The sequence below is a fragment of the Cibotium barometz genome, chromosome 59 (genome assembly GCF_041138505.1).
Source record: "Cibotium barometz isolate CiBa-2024 chromosome 59, ASM4113850v1, whole genome shotgun sequence".
Classification (NCBI taxonomy): domain Eukaryota; kingdom Viridiplantae; phylum Streptophyta; class Polypodiopsida; order Cyatheales; family Cibotiaceae; genus Cibotium; species Cibotium barometz.
Genome location: NC_141104.1, coordinates 21,508,737 through 21,532,437, shown reverse-complemented (window position 1 = coordinate 21,532,437; position 23,701 = coordinate 21,508,737). Strand labels below are relative to the sequence as shown.

Sequence of the window (23,701 nt, the reverse complement as noted above, 5' to 3'; positions counted from 1 at the left end):
TTGCACCAAGTTGTCCTATGTATACATATGTGACAAATCACTGCTATAATCCCCTATTCCATGCTCCAAACTAAAAAGCCCCAATTTTTATGCTCGACAATTGCTTCAATGTGCAGTTAATTGCCCAATTTTCACAAAAGCCCAATTGCAACTGAAAGAGGCTTAGCTCAATTTACTAATTTTGACCTCAATTTAAAAAACCCCCAAATTTTGGGCAACACAAGAAGTTCAGTTTTGCCAATTTTGCATCAAATTGAAAAACCCCCAAATTGTGGTTATTGACATAGCCTTCAATTTTGCATGCAAAGGGCAATTTTTGCCAAACCCCCAAGTTTCTCTATCTGCAAATCAAGAACTCCCAGAATACCGAATTGAAAAACACGACTAGCAATACCTATAGAGAGGCACAGAGGGGATCTTTTGAGGACTTTCGTGAGCTGGAGAACCTTCTGGAGAGGTTTGTTGGCCTCTTTCTTTGGTAAGCCTAAGGCTCCTGACCCGAGAAGCTTAGTGGCTATGTGAAGGCCGCTGATTGGGAAGCGGGCTCTGCACCATGACGAAAGCCAGGTGTATGGTGCACAAGTGAGGACCGTGCAAGCACTGCAAGCACAACCTAGTCAGAGGCGGGAGCAAACAGGGCCGTTAGGGGTCGAAGGTAGGCGACCGGACTGGACGGCGAGTTGCAAACGAGGACGGACGGCGACCTTGGCGGGATGTAGACGGCGACGGTGACGTCAAGCTACATATGGGCGGAAGTGACGACGGACTACACAACTGCCGGACGAGAGGAGCCGAAAAAATGCAGAATTAGCTTCGTCGAGGGCCGCTTGTGGTGAGAGCGCCGCCGCTTGGCCGGGTGGCGGCGGCTATCAAGGCACTAGAGCCACCGACTTTGGAGGCGAGAACTAGGCAGAGCAACGCTGAGTGGGTGGCTGAAGGACACACCGGGTGGAACAATGTGCGTGGAGAGAGGGCAGACGGAACAGCTTGAATAGAAGACGGACGGACAGACGGATGGACGGACGGGGATTGCCGAAAGGGGACTCGCGAGCACCAGGCTCTGATACCAATTGTTAGACTCACACACTCACACACACAGAATCAAGGTTTCCTGCAAATTAGGGTTAGCTGTAGGAAGACACACAAAGAGATAGCAGCAAGGTGTGTGGTAGATCACAAATGCAAGTCAACTCTTGCATGTGAGTCACATCCATATAATATTCAAGTACAAAAGTTGAATGGATAGAGTGTCCTTTCACACTTGATATCCAAGGGGAAAAACCACATGGGAAAAGGTGCCCTTGGTTAAGCCCTGTTCACACGTAGTACTACTATAAGTGAGCATGTGCCTACATCTATGGCAAGGTTGATGGGCTGCATGGAAGAAATCCACCAAGCTTCAAGACTTCTCTTCCTTCATCGTTTTTACAAAATGACCATGTTTTCTCCATTGTTTTAAAAAGACAACTACACTCCCTCCATCGCTTTTGCTAAGACCTTTGATGAAGGCTGTACTGACGAAAATTGGGCTGCTATTCTGTTGTACAGCCAACTCCGCACCTTTCTTTTGCTGCTCGTAGACTATACGGCCATTATACTGTTAGAAGTCATCTCCTGTCTAGATTTATACACCAGGGCCTTTGTTGTGGGTGTGCCCGCCCTTATGAGGTGTTTTCCCATTTTTCCCCACTCTCCGTATTTTTTCCCTATTTTTTTCCCATTTTTCTGAGGCTTGGGAGGGCTGCCAGAGGGTGCCAGGAGCAGTACAGTGCTGGCCGACTGGATGTTTATCAGTCGTGGGCACTCTTACTGCTGGCCGACTGGTTTTGATCAGGTTTTGGCACCAGATAGCTGGCCGACTGCATTTATGCAGTCGTGGACTTCTTTTATCAGTCGTGGGCTTCTCTTATGCTGGCCGACTGCCCTCTAGGGGAGTATATATAGGTCCTCAGCCCCCATACCTCATTTGTATCATATTCGGGATCTTCTTGTGTATACAGAGCAGAGTTACACGCCTACATCTCTCTCTTTTTGTGCTGTTTTTTCTGCCTGCGTTTTTGCTCTTGTGTTCCCAGATTTGGTCATCATTTCCGCTGCATATTCTGACATGGTATCAGAGCCTAGGCTCTAGATAGGTCTTGGGATTTGTGTGAGCAAGAGGGGGGCTGTTTTGTGGCTGATTGGTGGACTGTTCTGGACTGTTCGGGAAGAGGAGAAGCAAGAGGAAGGCGGGCTGATTCGCTGGACAGCCACTTGCAGGTATCAGTTCTTCTTTGTTCCCACCCACCCACCCTTTTCAGAGTACATCCCCGCTATGGCAGATCTGTTTGAGATGGCCGAGAGACACGTGAAGATCCCGACACTCCCCACGTTTCCGGTGGACCGTCAGTTAGACGGGAGCAACTACGGCATATGGAAGGTGATGATGGAATCCGTTCTGGAGTCTTACGACCTCGCCGATTTTGTCGTTGTTGGTGTTCCACGGCCGGAAGTAGAGGAAGGGGAGTTACCGTCAACCCGAAAGGACCGGGAGGCCCAGACGCAGATGTGGGATCGCGTCAACGCCAGGGTCCGTTCGTTTATTTTCCTCAATTGCACACCGCAGGTAATCAATCATGTCAAGCACATGACGCTGGCCAGAGGTATATGGCAGCATTTGGCTTCTCTATACAACAGGGTATCACCCATGAAGAGGATTTCTTTGGAAGTACAGATGCGGGTTATGAGCCCTGCAAAGTCGGCGACGATGCGGGAGCATATTAACAAGCTGCAGGCTCTTCAGCAGGAAGTTCTTCAGGCTGGGAAGGAGATATCGTCAGAGGACATGGCCATAACGTTGCTGTCACATTTGCCCTCTTCGTACTCAGCATTCTACTCGTCGTTGATTACCAGTGGCAGGCTCAGCACCATCACGTGGGAGGAGCTTGTGCCCATGGTCCTGGACCAGGAGGAACGATTCACGAACCCTCCTCAGGGTGGAGGTTCGGAGGCCTTTACTGGCCAATGGTCGAAAGGCCGTAACACGGGCAAGGGGAAGGCTTCGTCGGAGAAGTCTTCTGAGAAGATGTCCGTTAGTGACCGCGAGAAACTGAAGGCAGAGAGGACCTGTAATGATTGTGGCGAGAAAGGCCACTACTGGAGGCAGTGTCCCAAGCGGAAGACTGAGAAGGGTGAAGACTCCTCAGCAATCATGAAGACTCCGGCTTTTGTGCACCTGGAGGTGATGGACACCGATGCTTCATTTTCTTCAGGCAGGGAGGAGATTGGAGGATTCTCCGCGACGGATACTCGGGAGTGGATTCCCGATAGTGGTGCTTCCAGGCACATGACTCCTTCCCGTTCCGGTTTACAGGATCTTTGCAGGGTTTCTGGTCATATTCTTACTGGGGATACGTCCACTATCCCAGTTCACAGTGAGGGCAGGATGGAGATAGTTCCCGATGGCAGAGGGGGGAAGCATTCCTCCCAGGTGTTGTATGTTCCGGCACTTGGTTTTCATCTGTTGTCAGTGCATCAGGTTTGCAAGACTGGCGTACGGGTGGAGTTTGATGAGCATTTTGTTGCTCTCCGGGACAAAGCAACAGGCCAAGTGGTTTGGGAAGGTGGAGTGGAGAATGGAGTCTACAGGCTTTCAGCACTCTCTCTCCCAGGTCCTCAAGATTGTGATGAGTGGCAGTGTGGTAATAGCTACTCAGGTGTGGATACGCTGCAGGTGCGGGCTTTCCGAGACCAGATGGTGGATAGCTTGCCAGTAGATGGCAGCAGTTGGCAGGAACTTTCCAAGCTGAACAGGTCACTTATGCTCTGATGTCTCGTAGTGTTCGGGACATAGAACTTCCAGTAGTTGAGGATGTTCTTTCCACGGGGACCTTTCGGAAAGCCAGGCAGGTAGCAGGTGCTTACTTGCAGAAGGAGGTGGTTTCTCCAGGCTTTGTGGTTCCGGATTCAGAGGGGGTGGTTGACAGGTTTCATAAGGTTTCCAGGACTTGCTTGTGCACCGTAACAGGTGTTGATCCTTGTGAGCAGTGTGCTGTCTCTGTGACTCAGAAGCTGTACGGTTCATTGATCTGGTTGATGGACACCGGATTGGACGGGAGCTTCCTGATGAGGCAGTTGAGCTCTTGGTTGCAGATGTCTCTTTGGGAGGCAGGATCGCGTTTCCTGTGGTTTCTGCGGCATGCGAAGGATCATGGACTCTTGTACACAGGAGGGGGATTGTTGGATGGAGTCCGACTCCACGGTTGGAGTGACTCGGTTTGGGGAGGAGATCCGGACACGAGGAGATCTACTTTTGCCCGAGGAGCAGTTTTACGGAGCATGAGGAGGTTACATTGCAGGTTTGGGCTTCCACTGGAGGAACCCTTGGTCATCCAGAGGCACTTTGTTCGTGAACAGATTGTTGATGATGACATCTTGCTGGAGTTCTGTTCGACGGAGGACAGTACGGTGGACCTCTTCACGAAGTCGCTCTCAGGATTTGCTCAGGCGGCACCCCAGCTCCCAGTGGTTGGTTACACAGCCAGGAGCTGAGAGGGGGTGTTAGAAGTCATCTCCTGTCTAGATTTATACACTAGGGCCTTTGTTGTGGGTGTGCCCGCCCTTATGAGGTGTTTTCCCATTTTTCCCCACTCTCCGTATTTTTTCCCTATTTTTTTCCCATTTTTCTGAGGCTTGGGAGGGCTGCCAGAGGGTGCCAGGAGCAGTACAGTGCTGGCCGACTGGATGTTTATCAGTCGTGGGCACTCTTACTGCTGGCCGACTGGTTTTGATCAGGTTTTGGCACCAGATAGCTGGCCGACTGCATTTATGCAGTCGTGGACTTCTTTTATCAGTCGTGGGCTTCTCTTATGCTGGCCGACTGCCCTCTAGGGGAGTATATATAGGTCCTCAGCCCCCATACCTCATTTGTATCATATTCGGGATCTTCTTGTGTATACAGAGCAGAGTTACACGCCTACATCTGTCTCTTTTTGTGCTGTTTTTTCTGCCTGCGTTTTTGCTCTTGTGTTCCCAGATTTGGTCATCATTTCCGCTGCATATTCTGACATATACAACCCCTCTACACCTCCCTAGAACCTTCCCATGCTGCCCAACCTGCAAACCTGCTGTACAGCCATCTCCACACCCTTTTAGTTGTCACATGCACTCTGCACTGTAGTGCATGGTGACAAACTGGCTCATCATCAGCAGTGCAACATCTGTACATTATTAGAACCCAGTAGGATGATATTTATCGTACGCCGTGACCCCATTGTATATCCTCAATCCAGGATAAGTCAGGCATGAGCTACGTAGGTCATTCTCAGCCATAGTTAGTCAGCCAGTCAGTCTAAGTCCCTTAACCCACTTAAAGAGGCGCATTCATGCATATACAGTCGGTAGAAACCTTAGGGTTTACATCTGAAAGCATCCTGCATCCTGCACATCATTCATGTATAGCATCTAGACCATTGCAGGAACCTCAGATAGCATCTAGGCTTTATCCAGGATTTTTTGGGTATTTTTTCCATCATTTTCAGCATTTATACATCATCATTGACATTTAATGTTTATATAGCAGTCGGTCAGCATCTAGTGTCAACCGACAACATTAGTAGTATAATGTCATGTGCATGATCAATGCCATGGACAATTCTCTGGTGCTGATCCAGAAGAGGCAGCCAGATAAAGACTATGAACCAGATAAGAACCAGAAGCTGGAGCAAGGAGTGCTGTTTGGTAGCATTGGTCTTGGAGCATGGCATGGAAGAGGCTGTCGGCTGCCAGAATGGACTGTCGGCTGCATGAAGGATGATGTCAGCTGTGCGAGAGGTGTGTCGGCTGCAGGCGCTACAGTGTGTATGGACTTGAAACCAGTCGGACAGTGTTTTAAGCAGTTATTGCCCAGTCGGGCAGCGCTGGAGTGATTTATTGAATGTGAAACTGGTCGACCAGGAGTCAGCCAATTGGCCAAGCCTTAGGGAGGTCCTATAAAAGGGACCATGTGCTCATACAGGTCCAAGGTACAGGAAAGTACACGGAGACGAAGCCCAAGGCAAGGAACACAGAATCGGGAAGAGATCCCAGGAGGTTTGTTGGTGGTGTTCCACAAAGCCAGAGGGGATGGCAGTCCTATGAGCCAGATAGGTTCTCGGGCAACGGTCCCAAGGGAGGATTATCCTCCAAGGGTGATGTGAGAATGCCAGACTCATTTCTCAGGAATGAAGACCAAGACAGTGTTCAGAGTCAGGGCAGGAATGGATTGTGGACTAGATGGAAACAGATGCATAGATCTTAGTCTGTGACAGAGTAGTTTGGAGACCGGGACGGGCTTTCAGAGAAAAGGGTTGTCAGGGATGGATGGATGGATGACAGAGGGACTCCGGGAATAGAATGGGATGATGACAGTCATCCAAGAACAGGTTGGAATCCCGTCATCAAGTTTAGCAGAGGGGGATGTCATGTGCATGATCAATGCCATGGACAATTCTCTGGTGCTGATCCAGAAGAGGCAGCCATATAAAGACTATGAACCAGATAAGAACCAGAAGCTGGAGCAAGGAGTGCTGTTTGATAGTATTGGTCTTGGAGCATAGCATGGAAGAGGCTGTTGGCTGCCAGAATGGACTGTTGGTTGCATGAAGGATGACGTCAGCTGTGCCATAGCCTATAGGTGTGTCGGCTGCAGGCGCTACAGTGTGTGTATGGACTTGAGACCAGTCAGACAGTGTTTTAAGCGGTTATTGCCGAGTCGGGCAGCGCTGAAGTGATTTATGGAATGTGAAACCGGCTGACCAGCAGTCGGCTAGTTGGCCAAGCCTTAGGGAGGTCCTATAAAAGGGACCATGTGCTCATTATTAGAACCATTCAATCTTGTAGGGATTGGGTCTTAGGGGTCCAAGTAGGGACCAGATTTAGGGTGTTTACCACCTTTTATGAAGGCAGCCTAGGGCTGTAGCAAAGTACCCTTTTTGTACTATATGAATATACTGAATTTCCAGCACATCTCTCTCTCTCTCTCTACTCTCTCTCTATATCTGCGTTTTGCATCAGATGGTTTTCTAGGAGTGTTTAGGGCTGAAAGAAGACTCCCAGAGCTTCCGCGTGTTACATATAAATAGGAGGGCTTGACCCATTCTCTCATTCATCATATTCAGCAAGAGAGCCATTAAGCGCTTGTCATCCTCAGCCTCAGGAGCATAAGCGATTGCAGTTTCAGCCCTCTCTCTTCAGCGTTTGTCTCCTACAGCCCTAGGCGCCTCAAACGCATGAGCATTCAGACATCTACATGAGTCAAACGCATCAGTTCAGCATTCAGCCAACATTCAGCCTTGCGTTTTCTGTATCCACACAGTTTTCAGCATTCATCATATCATCGTTTTGCTCCAGCCACTTGGTGAAGGTAAAACGCAAGATTCTCATTCATTTACAGCATTCATATACAGTCTAGAAAAGTCCCAAACAGCCCCTCTCTCAGCCCTAGCTTTGCATCCCTCCTGCATACCATTGGGAAGAGTGCATAGGCTTGAGATTGGACATCTTTGGTGTTTCTACAGCAGTGTACAGCTCAGCCCAACACTTGGTCTTCAAAGGTCTTGCGTTTGGCTTATCGTCAGTCACACCGTCAGTCTCTTTAAAGATAATAAAGCAAATACTATCTCAGTAACGGCATAGGGGACCCTTCAGTGGGTAATTCGGGACCCCATACGGTAAACAGTTCTCATCTCTTTCTCTCATATCTCTCTAAAGTTTGAAGTATTAAAGTGGATTGCTAAACTCACGAAACTCAGGATATAGAAGACGGTGTGAGCATTTGTGTGACAGGATCCTCCAATATGAAGACTTCCGTTGCATGTTACGTTGGTATCAGATTCAGCTTGTCCACACACACCATATTCTAGCGTGAGGGCATCCTTGGATGGTCAGATTGCGTTCCGGCACGACCATCGACTTCAGCATCATGTCTACAGAGGAGAGTACTTATCAGCCGGAAGACGTCTCCCCCGAAGGAGACCTTGCTCTTCTGTCTACTGCAGACACCATAGCTCTTCTTAGAGCTCAGAACCGGCCGCTCATGGAGCGTCTCCAACTTTTGGAGGCAGCAGCAGCACGTCCTTCTTCGTCTCCAACAGCACCCGCCTACATCTCCCTCTTCTTTTTCAGATGGAACAACAAAAGAGAGAAGATGAGGCCCGAAGGAGAGAAGAAAAAGCAAAAGCAGAAGCTAGAAAGCAACAAGAAAAAGCAGAAAGACGAGACTATGTTGAAGCCCAACACAGGATCGACGAAGATCGGCGTCAGGCTGAACTCGCCGCTTGGGAGCACCAACGAGAGCTCGATCGAGAACGTATGTTACTTGAGCACCAACGAGAAAAGGAGGCGATTTATCTTAGATACCAGCACCTCTCTTCAGCACCCCCCCGCCTCAGGTGCCACCAGCCAATAGTCCGTAGCATCAACTACCGTCATTCGCAGTCAACCAAATTTCAGTAAGTATGATGGTAAGTGTGATCATTTAGCAGTAAATCAGTTTATTCATCAATTTACTGCTCATTTTCCATTAGCTAGGATCACAGATCCGCAGGATAGAGTCCACGTAGCGGGTCCCCATCTCACTGGTGAGACAATCACTTGGTGGCAGCATTGGTCTTATCTTTATACAGACCAGACCATAGGTGGGATGCCTTTGTCCATGACCTGAAGACCAGATTCCTTCCGTCTCAGTACATGACCGGTCTGGCAGATGAGTTCTATGGACTCAGACAGAACGGATCCCCAGTGCTTCAATTTTCCGGCAAGGTTATTACTTTAGCACAATAGTTAGGGCTATCTACGCAAGCCAAGATGGAGCAATTCATTCGTGGATTGGATCCTAACATTCGGTTCAATGTTCGTAACTTTGAACCCAGTACATATGACCGGGCTTTGACTCTCCCTCAAAATGAAGAAATGAAGATGAACGGAGGCAAGCCCAAGCAGTCATCACAGTCTAGTACCAAACCCCAACCGGGGAAGGGTAATTCGTCTTCTAAAGACACTAAGATAGACAACAGTCCTAACTCTAGTTCAGGAGGTAAGGAATCCAAGCCTAAGAAAACCCCTGAGGAAAAGGCTCAAGCAGGCATTACTGGAGGTTATCTTCCTCCAGAGGAGCAAAAGAAGTATCAGTCAAAAAACAGATGTTTTTTTTGTCACATCATAGGGCATAGTAAGAAGGTTGTCCAAAAAGGCAAGCGGAGCAAGCCTCCAAAGAGCCTTCTGCCATAGTTGCCGCAGTATCCCCCGCTCCTCGAGACCCGCCTGCTACCACCAATGCGGTTCAGATCTTACCTTCTATGCATCTCATGCCATCCGTGGTACTTGATGCTAAGCAGGAGGGTCACGCAACAACCACACAGAAAAGCCTGATCCGAGCTTATGGCTCTGCCAAGGACCAACAGTTCATAATCCTTTTTGACATGGGCAGTTTTGAGAACGCCATCTCTCCCCAGTTGGCTACCAACATGAGTTGTACCTTAGTGCCCTATAATTTGGAGGTAGACATGTTTACACCTAGTCTCTGCACCCACATATCTCAAAAGTCACAACAGTTTTCTTTTCAAGTTCAAAAGGCCTCATTCTAGCGAGATTTCATTGTCTCTCCTCTTGTAGGGTGTGAGATGATCTTAGGAATCTAGTGGTTTCGTCAGTATGAACCTATTCCCAATTAGGGGTAGAACACCTTTATTATCTCTAAAGGTTTTCCTGAGCCTATCATGATTCGGGGAGATAGGAGCATTCTTGGCATTCCTATGATTTCTCATCTCCAGGCCCGATGAGCTATCCGCAAGGGAGTAGAAGGAGCATTAATTTATATGCTCAGACAGCTTCTCTCTCATCGATAACCACTGTCTCATCTTCTTCAGTCCCTGAGTTGGCAAATCTCCTTTCTCATTCAGACATTTTTAAGGATGATCTCCCACCCAGTATCCCACAGTTAGCAGAACCTCCTAGCAAGTTTTCCTCGTCTTTCCAAGACTTTCAAGGGCAAGCTAGAATAGCAGTCAGTTCTCACACATTTGAAACCTGTTCCTTATGGACGCATTTTCACAGTCATCACAAACCACCAAGCACTTAAGTGGCTCTCGATGATGCCAAGTGCCCAGTGTAGTGATCAACACACTAGACAAGGTTAGCTCTTCCACTAGGTTGGAGAAATGATCCAGTACATCCCTGGTCAGCATAACCCAGTAGCAAATGTTCTTAGTATCTAGATGATTCAGGAGTCTACCATTCTCAACATCTCTGGAAAAGACTTAAAAAGCATAGAAGATCAGTAAGTCGATTCCGCAGAGTTTGGTACTCAACCCAGTTTGGCTCTCAATTTTGAACCTGGCCATTATTCAGTTCACAGACAGGCAAGTAAGTTTAGACGAGATATCCACTTCAAGAAAGGGGATAGGGTCTATCTGCGTATCATGAAACAAAGATTGAAACAAGTGGACAAACGTTGTCCCAAGCTTTCATTCCGTAGTTTTGGACCTTTCCCAATAGTTAAGAAGTTAAGTGATGTCTCCATGAAGTTAAAGTTGCCTTCTAGTTGGATGGTGCATGATGTTTTCCATGTTTCTTGGCTAAAACCATATGTTGGACCAGAAGTGTTTGATGTTTCAGATGAACAACAACCAGACGTGGTAGACGAAGCAGGAGTCATCGAGCTCGAGCAGATCCTTCTTCATCGTTGGAAGCATGGTTCCGGCCGACGGATACGTCAGTTCTATACGAAATTCCGAGATTGAGGTACCCATGAAGCCGTATGGCTTGCCGAGGAGTTCTTTCAAGAGTACCCCCAGTTGTTGGCGGACTACTTGGAAGCCATGATGTCGCCAAGCTAAGCAGGAGGGAATGTCACATGCACTCTGCACTGTAGTGCATGGTGACAAACTGGCTCATCATCAGCAGTGCAACATCTGTACATTATTAGAACCTAGTAGGATGATATTTGTTGTACGCCGTGACCCCATTGTATATCCTCAATCCAGGATAAGTCAGGCACGAGCTACGTAGGTCATTCTCAGCCATAGTCAATCAATCAATCAGTCAGTGAGTCTAAGTCCCTTAATCCACTTAAAGAGACGCATTCATGCATATACAATCAGTAGAAACCTTAGGGTTTGCATCAGAAAGCATTATGTATACTGCACATCATTCATGTGTAGCATCTAGACCATTGCAGTCTAACACGCGGAAGCTCTGAGAGTCTTCTTTCAGCCCTAAACACCACTTTGAACATGTTGATGCAAAAAGCGCAGACATAAGAGAGAGTAGAGAGAGAGAGCTGAAAAATTAGTATATTCATATGGTACAAAAAGGTACCTCTAAATCTGACAACCATGGGTTGCCTTCCATGAAAAGGTGGAAACACCCAAATCAGTCCTAAAACCTGGACCCACTCCATAAGGGAGTGAATGACTTTAACTATGAGCTCTAGTGCCCCTTATATAGGCCTTTTGGACAAATAGAGTGCTAGCCGACTGCTGGAGCCTAGTCGGCCAGCCGACTGGACATGTTCTCCATAAATGCAGCTCCGACCAGTTCCATGCAGCTGACAACAGTCTTCTTCACGACTGCCCCCCTTGTCCTTCTCCTAGTCCAACGCTTCATGCTCCAAAACCTGGTTCTACATGACCATGGGCAAAAAACCTTTGCACATGACATCCCCCTCTTACTAAACTGACTTCTGCTCAGATACGTAACACTTGAGCAAATCAAGTATGGCTGAATATGGCAATTTCACTATGACCATCCATTTGAGGATGATATGTTGATGCAAAACTCAGCTTTGTGGCCATATTAGTGGTCTGAGGATCTCCATCCCCCCCAATAGATTTGGGCATGCCATGATGTTTGGAAATTTGAGCCAAAAATAACTTTGCCATGTGCTCTGGCTTGATGGTTTTCCTCTCAGAAATAAAATGTGCCTGTTTGCTAAAACGATCAATGATAGTCCATATTGCATCATTACCATGTGCCAATCTCGGCAAATCCATAACGAAATACATGCCAATGCTTTCCCATGGTTCCTGTGGAATGGGTAAGGGCTGAAGCAAACCGGGTGTCGTGTGCCTGTCAAACTTGACTTTCTGACATAGTAGGCATTCATGAACGTAAGCTTTAATATTTCTGCGTATAGTTGGCCAAAAGAAATATCTTTTCAAAGCATGTGTAGTAGCCAGAATACCACGATGTATGGAGGAGCATGACACTCTTCCATAACCTTTTGCCACAATTCTTGGACCACACAAATACGGTTTTGCATCGTCAGAAAACCTTCTCGAATCGAATAAGATGAGACAGCAATACCATCATTCAAATCAGTCTAAATAAGCTAAAAATCTGTGTCCACAGAATATATATCCTACATCCCTGACAAGTCTTGATGATAGGCAGTAGTCACTACATGCACTTGAGGCCTACGTGACAAAGCATCTGCCACCGAATTCTTCTTGCCATGGTGTTGGCCTCCTCAATGAGCAGGCCTACGTGACAAAGGAGACCATGGTGTTGGCCTCCTCAATGAGCAGGCTGATCCATGGCAATGCTCCTATGTCCTTGAGGAGGTTGTTTAGGTAGTGAGCCATACAAACGGACACTGTGTACATGCCTTGGAGGATAGCTCTCGCCGCCCTATTCGAAGGCTCCCCATCCACAACAAAGCCCACTACATGCTCGGGGCCAATGATCTCCATGGTGGTAGCCCACTCCGTCGCAAGCACATCCGCACTCTTCCCTGTGTTGGATGCATCATGAGATGAGAAGTACATCTCTCCATGGGAATATGCAACCGTGCCATGAATACTCCTCTTGGGGGTGTCGCTCCATCCATTCACAATGAGGGAGACTCTGTCCTCTCCCATTGCCCCTTTGTGTTGTCGGCCGCTTGCTCTATGATGCTCTTCTCCTCCTCAAGCAATGTAGTGTGCAAGCTCTCAGATGAGGGGTCATATAGGTTGAGCCATTCTCCCCAGTCTTCTTAACCATGGCCTTGAAGTATTCCGACCTATTCAAGAAAGCAATTTACTAACGAGAAGGGGACTAGTATGATGAAAACATGAATGATGAATCGGTGATGATCGATCGCAGTTACCTAGCCGTTTGAAAGGCAATGTGGTCGTGGAACAAGCGGGCCACCGCCATATCCACCTCCTCCTTCAACTTGGGGTTCCAATTCTCCCCAAGTGTAGATTGTCGCCATGGGCCGCGTAAGGGTTAAGAGACTGTGGAGATGGGAGGCTTTTTGATAGATGGAGCAACATTTCGACTCGATGGTGAAGGTGATGGCGTGCATGATACCGATCGGCACGATCCACCACATGACTCTATTGTAGAGGCTTGAGTTCCTCTCCCCACTCGTGGTGCCCTTCTTGCCACTTCAACCGCCTTGTAGACGGCAAGGTTGTCGAGAAGTTCCCGTCTCTTTTCAGGCGTGACATTCGTGCAAAACCGCACCTCATGCCCACTCTCATTGCTAGAGGTGGTCTTGCACTTTGTTGGGACCGCCCGTTTGCCAGTACGGGCAAAGCTTGCATGCCCATGGCCGAGAACCACCTCCATGAGTAGATGGGGTGCAGTTAACCTCCTCCCACCATGTCCATCCTATCGTCCTTCTACGGGAAGCCCCAGCACGTGAGGAGGATGCCACAGTTGAAGATGGCTTGTCACTTGAAAGTTGATAGCTTGAGAAAGGGAGAGAGAGGCTTGAGGGAGAGAAACTAGAGACCAGAGTGCCTGTATGAGAGGCTTGGAAGTTGGAAGAGGCTTGAGGGAGAGAGACTAGAGTACTTGTGTGAGAGGCTTGGAAGTTGGAAGAGGCTTGAGGGAGAGAGACTAGAGTGCTTGTGTGTGGGGCTTGCCGCTTGAAGCTTTAGATGAGCAATGAGACTTGAGGCTTGAAGGCTTGAGTGTTGAAGGTGTGTGTGTGTGTGCTTGTTCTTATATAGATAGGCAAGAGTGTTGAAGACTCGAAAAGGCAAGCAAGAGGGCCACTATGGCCCTTGTGACTACGGGCCAAAATGGCCCAAAAAGGCCCCCAATACGACGTTCCCCAGTGGTCATAAAAGTGACCGTTGGACCACGCAACGGATCATCGTCGTCCTCGCAGGAGCCGTCCCCCACACCATCCTTACCCAGAGTTGTCCCCCCCCCCCCCATAGTCACAGGCCCCAGGGGACGGCGGGGACGGAGCCTAGGAACGCTGGGATGCCGAAACGGGACGGCGCAGGGACGGGGACGGACGGACGGACGTCCCCCGACGGGCGTTTCAAACCGGGGACGGCGCAGGGGATGGCGTAGGGACGGGGACGGCTGTCGGCGATGGCCTATGCGGGGACGGCAGAGAGCCGTTGCGCCTGCGTCTGCGCCCGTTTCTGGCCGTTGCGCCTGCCTGCCCCTTCGTAGCCGTTTATGGCTGTTGGGCCTGGGCTCTTCTAGCCGTTTATGGCTGTTGGGCCTTGGCCCTCTCTCTCTCTCTTGCCCTTGAGGCTTTCCTCTCTCTCTCTCTCTTGCCTATCTATATAAGAGCCCACCTCTACAAGGCTACAAGCACACACAAGTTCATAACTCTCAAGGCTCATTGCTCAAGCTTCTTGAATCTTCTCTCTTCCAACTTCCAAGTTCCAAGCTCTAGGGCCTAGGCTCTCACCTCTCCCTCAAGCCTCTTGAGTCTTCCAACTTCCAAGCCTCTAGGCTCTCTCTCTCTCTCTCTCTCTCTCTCATTCCTCAAGGCTCAAGAGTCAAGCCATCTTCAACCATGGCATCCTCCTCACGTGCCGAGGCTTCTCATAGAAGGACAACGGGATGGACATGGTGGGAGGAGGTAAACTACACCACATCCGTTCATGGAGGCGGTTCTCGCCCATGGGTATGCAAGCTTTGCCCGTACCGGCGAACGGGTGGCGCCGACAAAGTGCGAGCCCACCTCTTGCATGAGAGTGGGCATGAGGTGAGGTTTTGCACGAATGTCACGCCCGAGAAGAGACGGGAACTTCTTGACAAGCTTAGCGTCTACGAAGCGGTCGAAGCGACAAGAAGGACACCACGAGTGGCCGTGGATCCCGCGACGATGGGGAGAGGAACTCAAGTCTCTACCATGGAGTCATGTGGTGGATCGGGATCATGCACACCATCACCTTCGCCATCAAGTCAGAATGTTACTCCATCCACGACAGCGGCACCCTTCATCTCCACGGCCTCTCAATCATTACGTGGCCCATGGCGACAATCTACACTTGGGGAGAATTGGAACCCCAAGTTGAAGGAGGAGGTGGATATGGCGGTGGCCCGCTTCTTCTTCCACGACCACATTGCCTTTCAAGCGGCTAGGTAAGTTTAATCGATCATTGCCAATTCATCATTCATGTTTTCATCATCCTAGTCCCCTTCTCATTAGTAAATTACTTTCTTGAATAGGTCGGAATACTTCAAGGTAATGGTTAAGAAGATTGGGGAGTATGGCTCAACCTATACGCCCCCCTCATCCGAGAGCTTGCGCACTACATTGCTCGACAAGGAGAAGCGCATTGTAGAGCAAGCGGCCGACAACACAAAGCGGCAATGGGAGAGGAACGGAGTCTCCCTCATTGTGGATGGATGGAGTGACACCCGCAAGAGGAGTATTCACGGCATGGTTGCATATTCCCGTGGAGAGATGTACTTCATCTCATCTCATGATGCATCCGGCACTGGGAAGAGCGCGGATGTGCTTGCGGCGGAGTGGGCTACCACCATGGAGATCGTTGGCCCCGAGCATGTAGTGGGCTTTGTTGCGGATGGGGAGCCTTCCAATAGGGCGGTGGGAGCTATTCTCCAAAGTATGTATGGACATGTCACGGTGTCCTTTTGTATGGCTCATTGCCTAAACAACCTCCTCAAGGACATCGGGGCATCACCATGGATCAGCTTGCTCATTGAGGAGGCCAACACCATGGTCTCCTTTGTCCTCAACCACCAAAGACTTCGGTATGAGTTCAACAAGAGGTCCTGTCTCTCTCTCCTCAAATATTCCGACACCCGGTTTGCCTACAACTTTCTCATGTTGGGTCGGTTGAAGGATTGTAGTGGTGCTTTGAGGGGGCTTTTCCTTAGCGACGAGTTTGTCGCCATGCAAGAGTCCCATACAAACACTGGCCAAGAGTGTAGGCTACGGGCGGATGACGCCTCTTGGTGGGAGTGTGTGAAGACCACAGATGCTATGGTGAGGTCCATAGTCCACCTGTTGAGGATTGTAGACACTATGCAGCCATGCATAGGCAAGGTCTATGAGGCCATAGATCGCATGATAGAGAAGTTGAAAGACTTCGTGCCTGACGAAGACAGATACGAGGAGATCCATGCCTTGTGTCTAGGAAGGTGGAATTCCTACTACTCTCCATTGCATGCAGCAGCTTATGTGGTGGACCCAGAATTCCAAGGCAACAAGCAGGAGAGCGACCGGGAGGTGAGCGCTGGATGGAGGATCATCTTGGATCGTCTTGTGCCTGATGCATCGGTTAGGCGCAAGATCAGGGACCAGCTTTCGATGTACAGGTCATTTCATGGCTCCTATGGCTGTCATGATGCACAGGTTGACCGCTCCAAAGTTGGTGCTGCTCTATGGTGGGAGGACTTTGGTTCAGATGGACCGGAGCTGCAGCAGCTTGCCATCCGCATACTTAGCCAGGCCGTCAGCTCCTCTTGCTTGGAGCAACTTTGGAGTACCTACAGCCACATTGCCTCTAGGAAGAGGAACCGACTCGGGGTAGAGTGTGCCAATGACCTTGTCTTTGTCAGCGCGAACTTGCGAATGCTTTGCAAGAGCGTGACCAAGAAGGCAGATTCCTTCACCGAGTGGGAGATGAGTCAACAAGAAGAGCAGTGGGAGGATGAGGTGCAAGAGCAGCATGCCAGTGAGGATGAGACTGAGGATGAGCTTGATGCTTCTTTGGCAGCCGCACAAGCTACCCATGACCATGAGGCGAGCACTTTATGTGGATGATCATTCATGGATCATGATTCATGGGCCTTACTACTTAGCTCTAGCCTCTAGCCTCTAGTCTTCAGCACTTTTTTGTCATTGGCCACTGGTTTTGGTCACTTTATGCCTATGTTATCAACCGAAGTTCGTGTATAATAGTAGTAGGACTAAGGGGAGTTAAAGTTACAGTCAGCCGTGGACTTCTTGCAAGACATGCAAGGTATGCTAAAGATTGCACAACAGTGTGCTAAGAGTGCTCAAGATCAAGCCTAGTTTTACGCTAACTAGAGAAGAATCAAGAATCTTACGGGATGACATATATGTTTACCTTAAAAGTCCCAAAGGATGCCTCATCAAGTAGCAAGGAAATCACCGAAGTACAACCTCCACTTGCACCATGAGCTTCCTCGCATTCTCATCAAGGGTTACCATACGTTACCATTCAAGCACATACTTGTTTCAAGTGCCCAAACATTTGGTGTTTTGCTTTTGATCATTTGTACGAAGGCTAGATGATATAGGATTTGCGCAAGGGTATAATCAAAGGTGGCTTTTCTTCTATAGGATTAGAGCTAAGGATATCCATGAAAGATGATTATATGTACACACATGTAAAATTTTATGTACATACAAGGCTTGTTGTTGATTGGTGTATCAGACCAGTAGATGAACAATGATTCATAAACAACAATGAATAGAGAGTAAAATTTAGTCCCACAAGGAGGTAGCGGTTCCACATGTGTCCTCACAGCTAATAGTATCAGTTTATGCCTTTTCTCCTCCTGTATATTTTTTCTTTGCCGGTCACATATTTTTGTGCTTGTGTTTCACCTCTTACTGTGTTTTTCTAAAGTGCAATGACTTAAAATGGTGGTTAGAATGATGGCTTGTGGTTTGATATTGCCCAAATTATCTTTTACATATTTCTAGCTGTTGCATCGACTTTTTTGTGGTTTAAGGTGAAAGCCCCAGCCCCTCAAAAGGAGAAAGCGGAGAAGAAAAAGGTTGTGGAAACAAAGGTGGTCCTTACTCCTGAAGAAGATGCAGCAAACAAACTGGAAGAGAAGCTGAGACAACAGAGGTATGCTATGTGGAAATGTTTTAACCTGGGTGCTTGTAATATGCTTTGTTGAGATTCAATTATGATGTTCCCTGCAGGCTAGTGGAGGAGGCAGACTATCAGTCTACTACAGAGCTTTTTGGTAAAAGTAGTGGGGATCATTCCTTGGATGACTTCATTCCAAAGTCAGAAAGTGATTTCATTGAGTATGCAGAGCTTTTAGCACAGAAATTAAGGCCATTCGAGGTACCTAATGCCACTAAAATACTTGCCATCTTGGCAAAGCACTGAGATAGTTCTGCTTCAGATGCTCACTTTTTTCTGTTCTTGTTTACGTTGGGCAGAAAAGCTTTCATTACCTTACTTTGCTCAAAGCTGTCATGCGGCATGCCATGACATCCTTGAAAGCTACAGATGCAAAGGAGATTGCGTCAAGTGTATCAGTTATTGCAAATGAGAAGTTGAAAGCTGAGAAGGAAGCCACTGGAAAGAAGAAAACAGGTAAGGAGTTGATATTATTTACTGTTTCAGATGTTTAACTTCTTACTTGATATTGTTGTCTGGTTTTAAAAGTCTCTTGATCCTCTAAATTTCTCCCTTTGTCGTATTCCACATATGCGTGTGCGTGCCTAAACTCTCGAATGATAGATCATTGCGTAACACAACCAAGTCATGTATTTGTAAAGCATGTGGTTATTTGCCTTCTCAATGAGAGTTTTCAAGTTGTGAGTGTGGCATGTGGGGAAGAAGCATGTTGTTGGCTATCAGGAAGGGTAGTCTGTTTTTTGTGATTGGGGGCATTTCACCTCAATCACTGGAGTGGATGCCTCTAGTTGAAACCCAATGGTGATTTTGGAGCCTTTGTGAAGTGAACTGGTCATTAGTTTAGGAGATTCTTGTCAAGTTCTGGGACCTGTTTTTACAATTTTTCTAGAGCCTTTAAGGAGACTTATCAATGGGTCTGCTTTAACCCTCTAATAGATCCCCATCACCTTTAAGTGGTGAAAGGAAGTGTGCTAGCAAATGCATCAGCAAAATATCCTAGTGCCAAGTGCGTCTACACATCATTGTATTTTGGGATTTCCCTTTTCTCGCGCTCTCATTTTAAGTGTCCCCTGCCCTGGTGCAGTAAGTGAGTCAAGTGTGTTGGCTGGCCCCTGCAGTATAAACACTTTCTTTGGCTTTTTTGTGTGTTGTGTTTGCATGTTTACAAAAACTTTTGCTTTTACACACCTGTGTGTGTGTGTGTGTATTATGTATACTTATGATTGACATAGATTACTCTGCCAGGACAAATTGTGCCACCTAATCAGATAGTCAGACATCTTGGATATCCCATTGGATGGGAGATCTCCCTCAAAGAAAAGACCGAATGGGTGATGCAAAAGTTGACATCACAAAATTAATATTGGAAGTTGTTGGAACGTGGGAACGCCACTTAGCACATGTGGGGAGCGTGGGAACGTCATGGAATGTGTGAGGCGGCAGTTACACAACTCACGTTCCAAGAATGGATGTATGTGGGGAGCATGGAATGGAATGGAATGTCATAGCCTCTCATTCCTATAGCTATGAAGTTACAGAATGTCCACATTTTCTAACTTGTAATCTCTCTCTCTACTAACTCACTCTACTCTTTAGAGTTTAGACTCTCTCTCTCTCTCTCTCTCTCTCTCTCTCTCTCTCTCTCGCTCGATGACGTGTCGTTCCCGTTCCCGTTCCGAGTCCAAACGTCCCCGTTACCCGTTCCGAAATCGGGCCTCGTTCCCACTCCGGTTCCACATTCCATGTGACTATGCTGGGTAGACCAAGGGCCTAGAAGATGTACAGTCATTTATGTCACGTTTTTGTACCACAATACAAATAAAACCTGAAACCAACTCTCTCTCTCTCTCTTCTCTTCTCTGTCTTAATCATTTCTCATTAATCAGCATCTTGTTCTTAATCAAGCTTAGGACTGTGGATTAAGCAATAAATCTTTCACGCATGCAACATTGGTATCAGAGCATTCAAGCTCAGCCACTAAGCATAGTTCCAAGGAGGTGTACAGATTCATCAGAAGAATGCAGTTAGTATAGCATATGGAGTGGTCTGTAACAGGCAAAGCTGGAGGAAAGCATTCTCTAGGGGTATGTTCTCAAAATTAGTACATCATTAGTTCTCAGATCAGTTCCAAAGGCCTAGCAACAAGCATGATTACCTGCCGCTGTGTTAAAACTTAAGGGAAAGGAATAGCAGGCATGGGGACATCAGTGGAATAGATGCTGAGTTATTTAGCAAGACTTGGAAGTGGGGATTATAAGTGGAAGGTGTTCAGGCAAAGTAGAAGGTCAAAGTCAGAAGTCAAGGGAGGAAGGAAGGATGACAGAGTGTCTACCTCATCATCCAGTTTAGCAAGAGGGGATGTCACGTGCACGCCCGTGCCATGGCATAAACCTCAACATATTCAACATAATCCTTGTTTAGGACAGCATTTAAGGCTTAGCATAGGGCATCTACAACAGTGGTAGCAAGCCGACATCAGTGTATGCACATGGGCTGCGCATCAGGGCATGAGGACCTGGCTGACCAGCATACAACAATTTCCATACATTGATTTGTCCAAGACTGGCCAACTTGCAGCCCACAAACCTATATAAGCATAAGTCATCATTTGCATTGCAACATAACCTTTTTGAAGAAGTTCTGAATTAGTAGAAGCATGTAGAAGGCCAGAGGTCACCCTATTGGGTAGACCAAGGGCCTAGAAGATGTACAGACATTTATGTCACCTTTTGTACCATAATACAAATAAAACCCTAACACCAACACTCTCTCCTCTCGCGTGTCTTAGTCATGTTCATTCAGCATCTTGTTCTTAATCAGGGTTAGGGTTGTGGATTAGGCAGTAAAGCTTCCGTGCATGCAACATACATGGTAGACTTAATATTCTCAATATCCATTATCATGTCTTCACGAGGAAGGCGATGCTTCTACTTGATTTTGTGGCACAAACAAAGCCATGGGCTCGCAAGTTGGGCGATAGGTGTGTCTCCTGCGTATAGAAGCATATGGACTTTCGATCACCCGTTATAATGATATAGTTTTTGGACATTTTAATGACAAAATCACGGATTCTTCTTATGTTACTACTCTCATTCAAGAGTGGAAAGCTTTGTTACACCACCTACATTGGTCAGGCCAGTCCCCAAACCAGGGAAACTGGAGAGCATTCATTGGAGTAGGGTGTTTGAAGTGCTTTTTTGCATTATCCCAGCCAAGGGAGGCCTATAGCATGTCCGTGCTTGGAATTCGCCACATACGGGATGTTATTGATGAGGATGGTATGGTTTTTTCATGTCCTCAAGCAGTCAGACATTGTCATTTGGGATTGGAGATGATGCAACCAATGCAGCCAGTGCCTGCACTTGAAGAAGGCCGACTAGAGATTGGCTTTTTGACAAGAAGCTTCCTAGATATACATCTCTTCCTTTTCATCAACTCACAATTCCTAGGGTGTACTAACTCCTTCCTCTCCCCCCCCCCCCCTTGGATTCATGAGCATGCAAATCACCTATGGAGGATGTCTAAATCCTTGCCTTGGTGGAAAGCGGCATTGGGATGGATATGGAAGAACAAATTGCCCTTGAAGCAACGATTGTTTCTATGGAGATGTAGTATGGGTGTTTTTCTGTTGGGGATTCTTTTGGCACGTAGACACATTCGTGTCGGTGATGCTCTCACCCACGTGAGACAGTGCCCCATCTTTTGTGATACTGCTCCCACTCTCGAGCCCTTCTTAGGGCACCTATGGCACGATTTCCAGGTAGATTTTTTGGGAGGCAGTTTTGGCTTTCTGATCGACTCTCTCCACTATTGCCAGCTTATGCAATCTTTCTGGATTGGACGAGATTTTGGGCACTCTGGACTATCTACCATGTTCGGAATCAGCTGCTTTTTTCTGTTGTTTATGTCAACCCTTTTCCTTCTTCCATAGATCACTGTACCAGTCTCTTAGAGATTCTTTTGATCTTGGAGAGCTCTCTTTTCCGCAGCTCGAGGTGTTTTCCCACTGTTTCTGATCTGAGTCGTAGCTGTCCCACTTTGGGACAGCTATGAATGTACATTACTTTTATTAATGAAGCCGGAGACGGAGTGGGATTCGGAGTCGGGTTGTGCCTTCTCATAGGCCACTTCAGTCTCTCGCAGACATCAAAATCTCTTTACACCCCCCCCCCCCCCCCCCCCTCTTCTCTTCCCACAACCCCCCACCCACCCGCCCCATATTGGGATGTTTGTCACTTTTTAAAATGTCTGCTAAACAATCACATTTTAAAATGCCTGCTAACTAAAGACCTATTCATTTCTACTCTTGTTTATATTCGTTTGTAAACAAATAGGTTGTTTGCATTTTGAATTTCAGCAGTTGGATTTCAGGGTTGCACATAATCATGCACATGCGCACCCTCCAGTTTCACTTTTTTAAGTGCCTCTTTATTAAAGTCCTGTTTCCATACTTCTATTGTTGCTTATATTCGTTTGTAAAGAAAGTACGTTGTTTTCATTTAGAATATCTCAGGGCACTGTAGAATCATAGTAAAGTTTGTCTGTCACGAGAGAGTTGTAGAATCAAGAGTGATATGATCTGAAAAAGAATTGTTTGCTTTTAATCTAGCATTGACTAACAGAGCTGGTGTGTGTACTCCTGACTACAATTGTCTTCCTCTGTTTGTGCAGGAGCCAAGAAGAAGCAATTACATGTGGACAAACCGGATGAGGATAGTGTTCTGAATGCGTATGATGATGCTGATGATTATGATTTCATGTAGATACACTTTTACAATAGCTATCATGATTTGATTGTGAGAAACAGAACTCCTGCTCTTAATGGATTGGCTGTGGCCCATTGTAGTGGTGTAGTGGCTGAGAAGCATGTGACTTCTCATCGCTTCTTGGCTTGTATTTGCTAGAAAAATTTTTGATCGTGGTCAGGGTGGAGTGGTTACGCATGTAGTGCCCTTGGAGGTTGATCTTCAAATGATGTTGCTGGTTATAACTTTGAGTGCAATGAATACAAAGGAGTTGAGTTGAAAAGATCGTGATTTGTACATCTAACCAACACACTATTTGGTGACTAGTGTGATTGTATGCTACCTGGGGCCGGTGACTAGTGTGATTGTGCATGCTACTTGGGGTTAGTGAGTAGTGAGATAAGTGGGGATAAGTTGGTGTTATGTGCTTATACCTACGGACTTCACTTCCTTTTAAGCCTGTGTATGTAGTAGAAACCATCACTGAGCATGCTTGTACGTGTAGAAATCTCTTGCCGATTGAGTTGAAAGTCCCGAGTATCCACATTGCTCTCAAGAATGCTTTGGGGGAGGGATGAATTGGAGGACTGTTTGGGTGGAGATGCTATCAACCCCCCTGGATAGGCCTAGATGATCTCTAATGTGTTTCTTATCTTGCACACAACCGTGTTGTGCTTGTCACCTGTATCAATTTTTGGTGAGGAGTAAATCAGTTGCTTTTCCTGCTAGAACTGCATGAAAAGTTTTCTAGATTGTAAATCAGTCCCTTGATTGTGGTATAATTAGTTTATAATGAGATGACATGAGTGCCCAAATAGTTCCCAGAACTGTTGTTCCACATAGAGTAGTAGTGTATTATGGTGCTGCTTTAATATTTTTCCA

General features: G+C 47.2%; 1 protein-coding gene across 1 annotated transcript in view; it reads left to right on the top strand.

Annotated features, from left to right (window-relative positions):
- Window positions 1–23,102, top strand: part of LOC147605599 (uncharacterized) — a 32,000-nt gene extending 8,898 nt beyond the window's left edge. Inside the window, exons 3-6 of the mRNA XM_086793286.1 lie at window positions 17,929–18,050; window positions 18,128–18,275; window positions 18,374–18,530; window positions 22,746–23,102. Coding sequence (XP_086649412.1) covers window positions 17,929–18,050; window positions 18,128–18,275; window positions 18,374–18,530; window positions 22,746–22,837 — 519 coding nt within the window. The 3' untranslated portion in view covers window positions 22,838–23,102. The remainder of the gene's footprint in view (window positions 1–17,928; window positions 18,051–18,127; window positions 18,276–18,373; window positions 18,531–22,745) is intronic.
- Window positions 23,103–23,701: the final 599 nt, after the last annotated feature.